Here is a 14180-nt window from a genome sequence, read left to right as displayed (position 1 = left end):
TTTATTTAGCGTAGACTCAAGGCACGTTAAACGCTTATACTCCCTGGGAATTAGTTCACTAGTTTTGTTATGCATAAAATGCGATTTAATTCACTAATTTTATAATGCATAAAATCAATTAGATTCATAGACCTACCTTTGGAAAAAATAGTTCTTGGTTTTCTTTTCTTTTTTTTTTTTTTGGGGGGGGGGGGGGGGAGGGGGTTTAAATCATTCGACTAAGATCATCCATCGTTTGGATTTTAGTTGAATTAGGAAAACTTCACAAACCCCCCTTAAACTTCCACTTGATTTGATATTACACCGTTAAAGTTCAAAAACTCTAAATTTCACCCCTCGAATTTCTAATTTCATGCAATATCCCCCATCCATTATGGTTTTACGTTAAATCAGACGGTAAAATAGATTAAATGACCTTTATGCCCTTGAAAATTTTATAAAATTACAAATTTACCTTTAATTTCAAATTAAAAATTTAAAAAGATTAATTTTTTAATTTTTTTTTTTAAATAACCAAAAAAAAAAAAAAAAGGACCCACGACTGGATCACCACCAGACCTCGCGGTGGTTTTGGTCACTTGTGACCCACAGCTGGGTCACCTTATGACAAGTGACCCATGGGTACCCAATTTTTATTTTTAAATGAAAAAAAACAAAACAAGAATGAGGGTTTTTTTTTTTTTTTTGTCATTTTCAAGGATGCTATTAGAATTTAACGCTAAACCCTAAGTCCCTAACAGGGGGGACATTGCATGAAATTATAAGTTCGAGGTGTGAAATTGATAGTTTTTTAACTTTATAGTAGTCATTTCAAATTGAGTAGAAGTTCAGGAGGGTTTTGTTAAGTTTCACCATTGAATTATAAAGTAAGACCGTTAGAACTTCCGATAATTGTGAATTTTTTTGGGTCCTTAAACCTTATTGTTTTAATATATTATTTTTCCTTAAACTAAACTAGTTTTATCAATCAAACAACCAACTTTTAAAAAAAAATAAAAGATTTTATTTTATTTTTGGATTTCTAATAAACACCCGTCCATGTGGATTCGATTTGGAACTCACTCAAACTAATCCTGGGATTGAGATCCACGAAAATTATTTGCTCGAATTGCTAGCAACTGAGGTAGGTAATGCAAGAGAGCTCATATGGGACACACATGTCCAAAAAAAAATTTAGGCAACCTGACTACCTATCATAATAGGTAGGTTCCATATGAGCTCTCTCACATTACCTGCCCAAATTGCTAGCATATCTGACAGGTAATTATTATGGATCTTTATCCATAATCTTGCACCTGAGAGCATTATTAAAAGGAAAAAAAAAATACAAAACCAGTTCATGTGATTGCACCAATTTGCAATAAGCTCCATAGGACTTAAAAAGTGACTTAAAACTCCATATGATAATTATAAATGACAAATAACTCTCCAGTCTGAACTTCCATTTGAAATTTTGACTGTAAACATTTAGAATGCCACATCAACACTAATAACAATGTGACACATGTCCCCTATAAGAAAAATAAAAAATATAATAGTATAAGTATGAACATAAATGTAAAAGATAAAAGATAAAAATAAATTATAAAGAATAGTCCGACCACTCCAAAATTAGCTTAAGGGAGTAGTTGAAACACCCGCAATGCTTTATGGGTGGTTCGGCCAAGTGTTTCATCGAAATTTCAAATAAAAGTTAAGACTAAGAAATTGTTTATCATTTATGCTTATGTTATCGCATAAGATTAGAAGTCACTTTTTGAAGTCTTACAAAAACATTATCACAAATGGGTGCAACCATTAATTTTTCTCTTACTAAAATCGTAACAATGGCCCCCCGCATGATCCGTTGGAGTGACTGTGAGGCCACTACTGAGAGGGGGGACCCATGTCCATGTCCTAGCCTGAAAGGAGGATCATGCGGGCATCTCCGTTGGCCCCAACTCCCCTTTCCTTCAACTCTTACATCATGGCTTATGGCCATGCTCACGCACGTGAGAGAAACACGGGCATGCAATCAGATTCACCCAAAATAATATGAGACGACAATTAATTAATTAATTAATTAAGCAACAAATTAACTGGCTATAAATACTCCTGCTTTCATTCAATGCTTCATCAACCGTACGTCAACCACTCCCAAACTTTCTTCTTCTTCTTCTTAATTTGTTCCTGATCATCATCTTGTATTTCAGTTTAAGCTAATTAAGAAGTAATTAAGCACATATATATATATATGGCTTATTTATCTTTGCCTGGAGCTGGTTGGTCATCTTTGGCGGTGCGCCTGGCCTTTTGCATCTTTCTGCTCTCGAATGCCGGCGCTGCTGCTGCTGCTGCTCGCCACACCCATCTGCAGGCGAGTAGCAAGGGGTCCAATTCAAAGGAGATCATGATCCGAAGAAATCTTCTCGCAAATCGACTTGGTAAAACCCCTCCGATGGGGTAAGCCCCTTAATTTGTCCTAGCTAGCCTTCTTATCTTTTAACAATTCTCCTGTTAATTAATTTGTCTCTTGATATATATATATATACTTAGATTTACCATCCTCTTCCCTTCAAGTTTATGCCCCCTGCATCACTACCAATAAAAAGTATTTTTTCTTTTTCTTTCATCAACATTCATCTGGTGTCGGGTTCGGCTGTTTGAATCGTTATGGTATTAGAACAGAAATACAAAAGAACAAGACGAAAGTTCTTAATTAATAAGGTTGGAAAAGAATGAAAATTCAAAGTGGATCATGGTACAATAAGATAAAGTTAGTGTGAAATAAATATATTAAAAGTTAAAGTAGAAGTGGAAGTCGTAGGCTACGTAAAAGTCTTTGTCGTAGTCAATGAGCGAGTAGTTTCGTGTTAGGTTCCTATGAAATTTTTGTGGGTAGTTAATGACAAATAAGTATACTGCAAGTCGGGTTGGGACATATCATGTAGCGACATTACTATAAAATTATATATATATATATATTAATTTTAATATGACTAATTTAATTAAATAATTCAGACTGTTCAATTTTAATCGATTAATTTTGAGAAATAGTAGTTGTCAGTTTGTCACGTAGTTTAATTTAAAGAAGCATCGGTCACCGATATCAGTTTCGGGTCCAATTTTTCAATAAAAAAAAAAAAAATTAGAAGGCCGTCTGCATGTCACATCTGTGATAAAATGGATTTTACTTCGATGTTGACGTAATTATTTTTTAAATTAACATTTTATTTTATTTTTGTCATTTTCTGATATATTGGTTAATACACGTACGACGTGCATATCATTCTGTATCAGTTATTTTAATTTTGTGATTTTTTTTTTTTTTATATATATATATATTACCAATAATAACGATGTGCCCATCAACGTATTTTTAAACAACATTTTTAGATATTCATCTTATTTTTCGTTATATACATAGGCATTCATAGAGTAATATTAAATGTAAGATTCATGTTACATTTCTGTCTTTCTAAAATTGATATAGTTTTTAAAATTATAATTGGGTCAATATTTAATATTAATTTATCACAAATTTATTAATAATTTAAAAAATTACTTTAATTTTGATAAATACAAAAAAGGTATGAGTCTTAGTTTAGTATTATTTGGTATTCTGAAGTTAGTGACGCAAAGTACCCTTTTTTTTTTTCTTTTTTCTTTTTTTAATTTATTTTAACACTTAAAGTAGAGTTCCTATAGTTATCGTAAGATTCGAAGTTGGCTGCAAGAATTTAAAATAAAATAAAATAAAAATTTCCATCAGTTGAAATATATATTAGGTTTTAGGTGAACCATGACGTCAGTTTTTTGAAGAAGAAATAAATCCTGCATTCCTTTACAGCCCGACCGACATATCTCGCGCACGTGAGATAAGAATGGTTGCTTTTATCTAAAAGAATAAGAAAAAGAAAAAAAAAGTACTAGTGCTTTCAATGAGATCGTGCAAGAATCACATCCGAAGAGCTTAACTTTTTGAAAACGAAAAAGATATTATTTTCTAATTTGAAAAAGCAAAAGAAAAAAAAATATATATTTTCTGGTGTGCCATCCACATCTTATATATTTTGATACCCACGTTTTAAATTTACAGATTTTTTGCTTAGGCTAAACAGTCTTCATATATATATACACCAGAAAATATTTTTTTTATATGTATATTATTGAGGGGACAAATTATTAGAACAAAATTGTTGGAAGATAAGAAAAGTGAGAAAGACTACACAAAAGTCATAAGAGTTTTAGTAAGGATGATGCTTGGCACTCGATGGGGTGTTTTATGAGAAGTATGGGCAGTGTGTCATTTATGATGTTAATAGTAAGTTAGGGAATTTGATTCTTGTACAACACCAATACAACAACTGCACAACAACTTCTCAAATGAGGGTGGACCCCAGTATGTGAGACCCACCCTCGTGTGAGGGATTGTTGTACAGTTGTTGTATTGGTGTTGTAAATCTAATATTTTTCGTAAGCTAGAGGCCCATTTAGATTAAGTCGTTAAGGATGGTTAATGAAATTGGAGGCTTGTTCATTCTGATTAGATTGTTAATATTCAGAGTAAATTGAGTTTGGTTCCTTTTGGTGATAAAGATATTTTGCATTGGTCTGCTTCAAAAATGTTTTGTATTCTTGCTAATATACTTGGGATGTTGCTGTGTTAAGCAACAAATTGTGGATTGGTGGTCGGTTTCATTTCGTTTTTCCATTCCTAAGAAAGCTTTTGTCACTTGGTTGGCATTGAGGAATGTGTTATCGACTGGTAGGAAGCTTTTGGGTCGGGGCTTCAAGGGGATGCCAATGTATTTTTTTGCAAATTTGGGATTAAAGATAGATAACGTTTCTTTTCCTCTTGTGGGTTTAGTGGCAGAATTTGGGAAAATGTCATAGGGCTATGTTGTGTGTTGAATCCACCCGCTTGTTGGGATGATGCATGTAGTTTCTTTGGGTTTATGGGTTTATATGAGTGGAAGGGAAAAACTATGAAAGGTAAATTTACGACATCAAGTGGAGTATAGATGGGATTTTAGTTTAGTTTTGCAAAAGGGGTTTTTTTTGTTGGTTATTAAGCTTTAGTGTTGACTATAGCTTTTCAATGTAAAGTGTTCCGTAGTTTTGTTAATGAAAGTTTTTTCATTCATTAAAACAAAAAAGACCACAAAAGTCATAGGAGTTATAGTAATAATGAGGAGTTACGTGAGATATAAATCACTTGAAGTAGAAGAATTTGTAACGTGTAGTAGAGAATTGCTAAGGTATATATAGAGTCTTAATAAGTGTACTTGTAACGTGTAAGAGCTGATGAGATGCATGTGATTAATTATAAATAGAAAATAAATCCTCCTAGTACATTCACGGGAGTTAAGTATAACAATATTTTTACGTTCTTATACAAATATGTTGATATGGTATTAACAACCATTAATGTCACGTTAGTAGTTCTGGATGATTTTTTTAGAAAAGAACTGAAATGAAAATTTCAAAAAACTAAAAAGGAGTTAAAACTCAAATTTAGATGCTGAGAGGGTAAATTTAAATGACTTGATTGTTCTTTCTAAACTTTAAATCAGTGTAATTCAAAATCCTTTCTCAAAAAAATTTTTGAATCAATTTGTTCTCTCTGTCCAAATCTATCAATAAGTTGGATAACAAATATTTGAAAATGACTCAATTACTCTTTTATGTAAAAAGAGTCTTCAAAGTTATATATATATATATATATATATATATATATATATATATATATATATATATATATCAACCTCATTTTTATGTTGATTTTTTTTTTTCTAAATAAATGTAACATGATTATACTTATAAAGGGCAATTTAGAAGAAATTGAATAGATTTCATCTTTTTTGTATATTCCGATGGATATATAGAAGAAAAATAACAATTTGAAGCATATGTTTGCACATTGGAGTTGATCAATTGCTCAGTTAATTCTTTTAATTGTGTTTGCTCATGTGTCATGAATATTGCTGATCAGGTGGAACAGTTGGAACCACTTCCAATGTAAGATTGAGGAGAAATTGATTAGGGAAACAGGTAATTTAATTAATTGCCACTAATTATGAACATTGATAAAGAGAAATTAAACTTAATTTCTACTTTAAAATTCCTGTGGCTACAGCGGATGCAATGGTGTCAACCGGGCTTGCAGCACTAGGATACAAGTATATAAACCTAGGTATTAATCTTATAGTTTTTTTTTTTTTTTTTTTTTTTTTTTCTCATTAGGTATTTAATTTCTGTATTTTTATTACTTTAACACCACGGATTCAGAAGTAATTAAGCTAATCGGCTCTCATCTTAAATATCCTTTTAGATGATTGCTGGGCTGAACTCCATCGAGACTCTAAGGTATACTATTCTATATATATATATTTGCAACATCGCTTGCTCGGGACAAATTTTTTTTACAAATTGGATTGTAATAATTTTCTTACAACTCCCGGTTTTTAAAAGTGTTATGTGTCTCTTAGCACGTGAGAAGCACGTGTTTTTTTTAATAGCGTTAATAATTTTTTAAAAAAAAAAAAAAAAGGGTGTTTCTTACATGCTCAAAGAATGCGTAGCACTTTTAGAGACCGAGTAGGAAGAAATCCTACAAAGCATTTTATAAGAAATTTATATCACCTTATAATAAATTTGAATTGTGGCAGGGAAATTTGGTGTCCAAGGCTTCAACTTTTGGTTCGGGAATTAAGGCATTAGCAGACTATGTCCATAGCAAAGGGTTGAAGCTTGGGATTTACTCTGATGCTGGGTATCATCATTACTTTAATTTAATATATAATGGAAAAAATTATTTTAAGTTTACAATTATGCCTAATTTCTTGATCTTATTTTGTAGAAATAAAACTTGTAGTGGAAAAATGCCTGGATCACTAGGCTATGAGGAACAAGATGCAAAAACTTTTGCTTCCTGGGTAAGTTTAATTATTCCTTTGATCACTGATTTCATCTTATATAGTAACAGTTACTAACATATTAATTAACTTTTGCCATTTTATTGGGCTGATTCATATTTTCTCCAATACCTAGGGGATTGGCTAATTATTTATTTTTATTATTATTCTAGGGGATTGACTACTTGAAGTATGATAATTGTAACAATGATGGCACTAGTCCAAAGGAAAGGTATTAATTGAGTTTGTATTATGCATAGTTTAGGCCCAAAATGAGGTATATTATGCTTAAAAGTATGTGCAAAATCTATCTTTATGAGCCTGATAAAGGGAATCTGTGTGACTGTGTTATAGGTATCCCAAAATGAGCAAGGCTTTATTGAACTCTGGTCGACCCATCTTCTTTTCTCTATGCGAATGGTGAGTAGATAAGCCATATTGATTTGGTTGAATCAACCACTATTCTCTAGCTAATTAGATAATATCATAAGATTCACATCAAATAATTAGTTTATAACAAAAGTTCCAAGAGATGTATGTATAAAGATATATGCTCCGTTTATTTTAACGTAAAATGTTATTTTCAACGAAATCATATTTTTTTGGCATTTGGCTTGTTTGGAAAATGAGTGACGGCGAAAAACGGCTGGTAACTTCCGGCAACCTCCAACGGTGGTGAGGCGGTTTGAGAAGGAAAAGCTCAAACTCGAAAAATAGTTTACGAAATTTAAAAACGGAAACCGTTTTTCAAAACTATAGAAGTTTTTTTTGTCAAATTAAATATATATATATATATATATATATATATATATATATATATATATATATATATATATATATATATATATATATATATATCCGTTTGACTTTCATTTTAGTCACACCAAAACATGAATCCTAAAGAGTAGTTTATTTGTGTACTTACTTCCCTTGCTGGACATCGAAGTGAATATATGATTTATATATATATATGTATATGTATATAGAGGTGACCACATTCTTTTATGTTAATTAAATTTGTTACCAACTTTAGGGGAAATGAAGACCCTGCCACTTGGGCCCCAAAAATTGGGAATAGTTGGAGAACAACTGGTGACATCAAAGATAACTGGAACAGGTAACATAATTAGAATTAATGTATATAGTTTGTAAAATCTTAACCATTATTCTTAAGTAAATGAAAAATGTTTCAATTATTATAAATTTTATTGCAAAGTAATTTGCAAATTGACGTGAACGGTCCATAATTAGTGAAATATTTAAAAAATCTAGAAAAAAAAAAAGGGTAATGATGAAAATATTTGAACTTACTTTTCAGCATGACATCTCTTGCGGATCAGAATGACAAATGGGCATCTTATGCTGGACCTGGAGGATGGAATGGTAATAAACTTTATTTTCTTCTATGGAAATAATATGCACTGTGTCCCGTCAGAGGTAACTAACTAGGTTAATATATATATATATATATATTCAACATCTACACAACGTTAAACATACTAAGTTGTTCCACAAAATATACCCAAATGTCAAAGGGTACGGTGATGGGTAATATGCTATTGAGGTCCCACAACCACAACATGATCAGTAAGAACCTTTGCTTAAAAAATAAAAAATTAGGGTTAAATACTTAATTGGTACTTATGGATTAGAGCTGAAATTAAAAAGTTGTCACGGTTTAAAAAAGTATCACATGTAGTACATGATGTTAATAAAAAAAAAAATCCACTTTGTACTTACGTCTAAAGAAGTTGAAATTAAAAAACTAAAATAATAAAATTTAGGGTTTTACACTTTTACTTCCATTTCAACTTAGGCCGACATATTGGGCCAAAACAGTTGAAATGGTTTTTTAAATGGCTAAAAAAGTCTAATTTAAGCCTAAAAAGTAGGCCAAATATCCAAATTATTCCCAAAAGACCCAATTTTTTAAAATTTTAATTACCGGTCCAGATAACCAGATACTAATCGGTAACCGCCGGTTATGAAAAAACCAATTAATCAGCTACCCGGTTATCAAAGCTGGTTGGCGATTTTGGCCCACAGGCTATTCCGGTTACGGTTAACGGTTTTAGTCAATAACCAGTACCTATAACAAGATTTTCACCCCTAATGATTGGGGTTGCAATGTCCCCTTTTTACCCCAAAAAGAAATACCCTTAAAAATCCAAAAAAGGTGAAGTTCTTCAAATTAATATATATATATATATATATATATATATATATATATATATATATATATTGGTTTTTTAAGCTTATTTTTGTCCTTTTTTTTTTTTTTTGTGGGCAAAAGAGTGACATTGCAATCCCAATAGTAGATGGGTAAGGTATATTAACCAACTTAAAATATTAGGAAAATTATGTGGTAGATTGAGAAGGGTAAGTGTAGTTTCCCCATATAAAAATGTATAATGAACCTACTTAACCTCAAAGACCAATAAACTAGCTTCTTTTTGTCCTTAAGGGTCGGGATAGTTATGGTTTAGGTGGTGTAAAAAAACTACAGTAAATATATCATATATTTTTTAACAATCAAGATTTTTTTTTTTTTCTTTCTTTCTTTTATATAAAAAACTTGAAATTAGATCTAGACAGCTAAAAAAAAACACAGTAAATACAGCACTTAAGCCAAATCCTGTCGGGATATTACACAAGAGTTATTCCATATGTTATAATAACCTTATTCATCAATGTTATTCTCTTCTCATTTTCCATATATACTATACAAATCTTTGAATGAGTCCTCTATGATATGAGTGATAGGCAATAATTTAGAAGATTATTTCTCTCTCTCTCTCTCTCTCTCTCTCTCTCTCTCTCTCTCTCATTCATGTTGAACAAATTAAGGGTTATGTAAGAACATTGTGTCACCAATTTGATGTCAGATCCTGACATGCTTGAAGTTGGAAATGGAGGCATGACAACTGAGGAGTATCGTGCACATTTCAGCATATGGGCATTAGCTAAGGTACCTTTCAAATAATAAATAAGTAATGCTATTTAGTCGACTATTAAAGGCTTATAGCCATACAATTTGATGATCTGACAATATAAATTAACCCTTGTATCAACATTTAAAAAAAAAAAAAAAAAGTCAAGGGCTGATTTTAATTGTTACATCATCTTAATTGTATAGCAATCGTATAACAGTCTATTAAATAACATTACTCATTATAAATTTTTGTATCATAACATCATCTTCAAAAATAAAAGCAGAATAATTCTATTTAGTAGACTGTTATATATATATGACTGTAATATTCATGATCACAGGCACCTTTATTGATTGGATGCGATATTCGAGCATTGCGAAATGTGACATTGGAATTACTAAGCAACAAGGAAGTTATTGCAATTAATCAAGGTAAATAAGAAATACTGCTGCTCTTATGAAAATGAGGATTTTATTATTTATTTTTTAATTAAAGTTAATAAGAAATACTGTTGGACAGACAAACTTGGAGTTCAAGGGAAAAAAGTTAAGAAGGATGGGGATTTGGAGGTAAGGTTTTATCATCTTATCTTCATTATGTTGAAATTACAAGATGATTTATGGAGTTCCTTAACATGTAAATGAAATTATAAGACAATTTGTAAATAATAATTGTAGGTTTGGGCTGGTGGTCTCAGTAAAAAGAAGGTAGCAATAGTCTTGTGGAACAGAGGTCCATCAAAGGCTACGGTTACTGCATATTGGTCTGATATAGGCCTTCATCCAGCAACTGTTGTTAGTGCTCGAGATTTATGGGCGGTAAGATATATATACATTGATTATAAGTTCAGATTGTTATTTTCAATATATGTATGTATGTATGTATGTATGTATGTATGTATGTATGTATTGTTCTTTGGTGTTACTAAGAGGTTAATATTGTTTGAATTGTGCAGCATTCAATACAATCATCAGTGAAGGGAAAACTATCGGCCAATCTAGAGTCCCATGCTTGTAAAATGTATGTCCTAACTCCCAAAAAGATATGATAATTACCCAAAGAAATGGTGGTATACAAGAGAAGATCGAAGAGAATAGGGCTTAACATTTATAGATGTATTTGTAATGATGAAGTGTTAATGAGTTTAAAAGGAATACTGTATAAGTTATCTGATTCAAGCGATAAACGGAATGAAATTTGTGAATTGTCAAAGTATTTAATGCGTGACATTATCAACAGTGAGGATTTGGTTGTCTAATCAATTTGATATGAAGGACTTTAGAGATGCAAGTTATATCATAGGGATCAAGATCTTGCGAGATCGCAAAAGTAGGATGATAGACGTATCTCAAGTTGCATACATAGATAGGGTCTTAGTATGATTTAGCATGTTAGAGTCCAAGAAAGAGTTACTTCCCTTTAGACATGGAGTTCCTCTTACCAAAAAGCAATGGCTTAAGACAGCTCAATAGGAAGAGCAGATAAGGGTTGTTCCTTATGCTTCGGTTGTAGGAACTATCATGTATGCTATGCTTTGTATTAGACCAGACATATGGTTTGCAGCTGGCATGATCATCAGATATCAATCAAACCCTGGACCACTACATTCGGTAGTAGTAAAGCATATACTCAAGTATCTTCAAAAAACGATGCATTATATACTTGTCTACCAATGTGAGGATTTGATAGCAAGTGGTTACACAGATTTTGACATTTAGTTAGATTGTGATTCTCAAAAGTCTACTTCAAGGTGTGTCTTTACCCTGGGTGGATGAGCCATTAGTTGGAGAAGCATTAAGCGGTCCTGTATTGTTGACTCCACTATGAAAGCTGAATATGTTGTAGCTTCTAGACAACAAATGAAGCAGTATGACTCAAGAAGTTTCTAGTGGATTTTGTTGTTATGAGAATAGAGCAGTCTTATATTATGTTATTTTTGCAACAATAGTAGAGCAATTGCACAATCCCAGGAACCGCAGGAGAAGGAAATACATCGAGCACAAATATCATCTCATTAAAGAGATAGTAACTCGAAGATATGTAGTTGTAGCAAAGATTCAATTGGCTGAGAATTTGGTAGACCCCTTCACTAAGATCTTGCCACATAAGATTTTTTTAATCTCACTTAGAGGGAATGTGAGTCAAATGTATGCCTAATTAGAATTGAGGGCAAGTGGGAATCTGTTGGGATTATGCCCTAAATCCTTTATTTTATATTTAAATGACATTCCAGTTTGTAATTTGTAAAGTTATTATTCATTTATCTATTTAATTCAGCATATGGCATATGATCTTTTTACATGCTTATTGTATTATTGTGCATGTAAATGGTCCTTCGATTACATTGAATATAGTCTATGGTGTGAGTAATGAGATTATCATACAAGATCTTAGAGACATAAAACTTGTAGTCTAAAATGCTATTTTTTGCAGTCGGTAATGGAATTGGGCATTCCATTTGTGAAGACTCTTACGCATCAATCATGATGATCCATCTTGATCGAGTAAAGTGATGTGAAGGCGTAATGCATTGAACAAACCATGTGAGTTGTCATTTCTATGAAACGCTGTTAATAGGAATAACTCACATTGATGCATTTAGGAGTGAGATTTTTGCTGCGGTCAAATTTTTTGGTACGTTGGGTGAACACATGTAGCATTGTGGGAATACCTTTCTCAAGAAGAAATTCAAGCCATTTCTTTAAAAATGATAAGAAATTTCTCATTGAGATAGATTTTATGGATTGAATTATTCTAAGTTCCTAATAAGGGCATTTTGGTAAGAGTTACTAAAAAAAGAGTTATTCACACGTACGAGAATAATAAATAAAATTAGTTACTCAAGAATAAAGAGGTATAGAATTAAAGTGACAGTATTATTCACTTTAATTCTGTTACAAAAAGTTTCATGGAAAAAAGAAAAGTCAATATTAAGAAAAGTTTAAGGGATTAAATGATTTAATAAAAAAAATATAGACTAGAGTGTAGTTGTAATTGTTTAGTGAAATAAATCAAATAGTGACTCGTGATGGTCAAGCCTATTTGAAGGTAGTTTTTATTTTTACCTTTGAGTCCCCACCAAGTTAATATAAATTAATCACGTCAGACTTTTTATTTGGCTGCTTGTTTTTATTTATTAAAACATGGGTTTGGGATAAAACCCAAGCCCAAAGCCACTGCAATAGGGACCTGACCTGGGATTTGCTCCCAGCCATGGCTGTGTTTTTGATGAGTGGAGGCTAGGGTTTTCTCATCCCTAGATGTCCACTATGCAGTGGGATTAGAAGTCCCACATTGCTAATGTTTATCTCCTATCTCTCCTTCCAAGCCTACAAATAGGGAATCATGTAGACAGTAGCTTTTTTAAGATATACCATTACTCTAGTTCTTTAGTATTTACTAAGAACTTATACTCTTGAGTATTTTCAAGAATAAGTTTAAAAGTTTTGAAGAGCAAGATAAGTGCCCACACTCTTGGTATTTCTTATTCATTGGTGAAAAGACTTGAAAGTTTAGAGATCCCCAAGGCTACACGTGATTCTTATTAGAGGAGCAAAAAGATTTTGCGCAATTCCCAAGGAGTGGCCGAAATACCAAGTAGATGTTCTTGTTCTTTATTTGTTTAAAATAATATTGCTCTCCACACGTTCTTCATAAAATTCGATCTTGGATTGAATTTTTATTTTTTTATTTTCAATAATCCCAACAAGAAAAACCCTCAAAGTCTTTCAAACAACTAAATTCATCAAGGAAAGGAATGTCAACATGGGGAGGGGTATCCATGACAAAAAAAGGGAGTTAAGAACCACGTTTAGGATGTGAGTCCAAAAAACGAGTGAACCTTGCTTTGATACCAATTGAAAGATCAATTGGTATGGGCAAACCAATTTGTCTTATGGGTATAGATGGGTAATAATTTAGGATTAAAGATCCACTGTAGGGACTTGTAATTCCTTTAATTTAGGATGTTCATTCTAAATGAACAGCTAAGATTATGCTACATCATTGATCCTAACAAAAAAAAATAAAATAGAATGACAATTTTAACCCCGTTTCCCAATATCCCCCCAAACTATTAAAATATTGTCAATGTATCCCAAGTCTAACAAAAAGACAAAAATGACCTTACAATTTTTTCAATTAAGCAAAAATACCCCTGTAAATTGAAACAAATATATTTAAAAAAAAAAAAAAAAAAAAACAGATTTTTTTTATAAAAAAAAAAAAAAAAAAAAAAAAAAAAAAAAAAAAAAGAAATTTACGATTTTGTTTTTTCAAAAAACATATATTTTTTATATATATATTTTAAAATGAACATTTCTAATTCCTTAAAAAAAATTATTTTATTTTT

General features: G+C 31.5%; 1 protein-coding gene across 1 annotated transcript; it reads left to right on the top strand.

Moving 5' to 3' along the window:
* The first annotated feature begins 2117 nt into the window (after nt 1–2117).
* On the top strand, nt 2118–11087 carry LOC133867070 (alpha-galactosidase). The gene is made up of 15 exons (XM_062303749.1): nt 2118–2442; nt 5975–6033; nt 6119–6175; nt 6314–6348; nt 6651–6754; nt 6842–6917; nt 7070–7128; nt 7251–7316; nt 7930–8013; nt 8215–8279; nt 9782–9864; nt 10170–10260; nt 10349–10398; nt 10507–10647; nt 10785–11087. The coding sequence occupies exons 1-15, from the start codon at nt 2234–2236 to the stop codon at nt 10875–10877; spliced, it is 1272 nt and encodes a 423-aa protein (XP_062159733.1). The 5' UTR covers nt 2118–2233; the 3' UTR covers nt 10878–11087.
* The last annotated feature ends 3093 nt before the right edge of the window (nt 11088–14180 follow it).

The sequence above is a fragment of the Alnus glutinosa genome, chromosome 4 (genome assembly GCF_958979055.1).
Source record: "Alnus glutinosa chromosome 4, dhAlnGlut1.1, whole genome shotgun sequence".
Taxonomy (NCBI): domain Eukaryota; kingdom Viridiplantae; phylum Streptophyta; class Magnoliopsida; order Fagales; family Betulaceae; genus Alnus; species Alnus glutinosa.
Note: the sequence above shows the minus strand (reverse complement) of the source record. Positions and strands in the feature narration are given on the sequence as shown.

Coding starts and splice junctions, on each gene's coding strand:
- LOC133867070 (XM_062303749.1), top strand. CDS start 2,234: ATGGCTTATTTATCTTTGCCTGGAGCTGGTTGGTCATCTTTGGCGGTG. Junction 7,129..7,250: donor GGCACTAGTCCAAAGGAAAG/GTATTAATTGAG, acceptor ACTGTGTTATAG/GTATCCCAAAATGAGCAAGG. Junction 8,014..8,214: donor ATCAAAGATAACTGGAACAG/GTAACATAATTA, acceptor CTTACTTTTCAG/CATGACATCTCTTGCGGATC.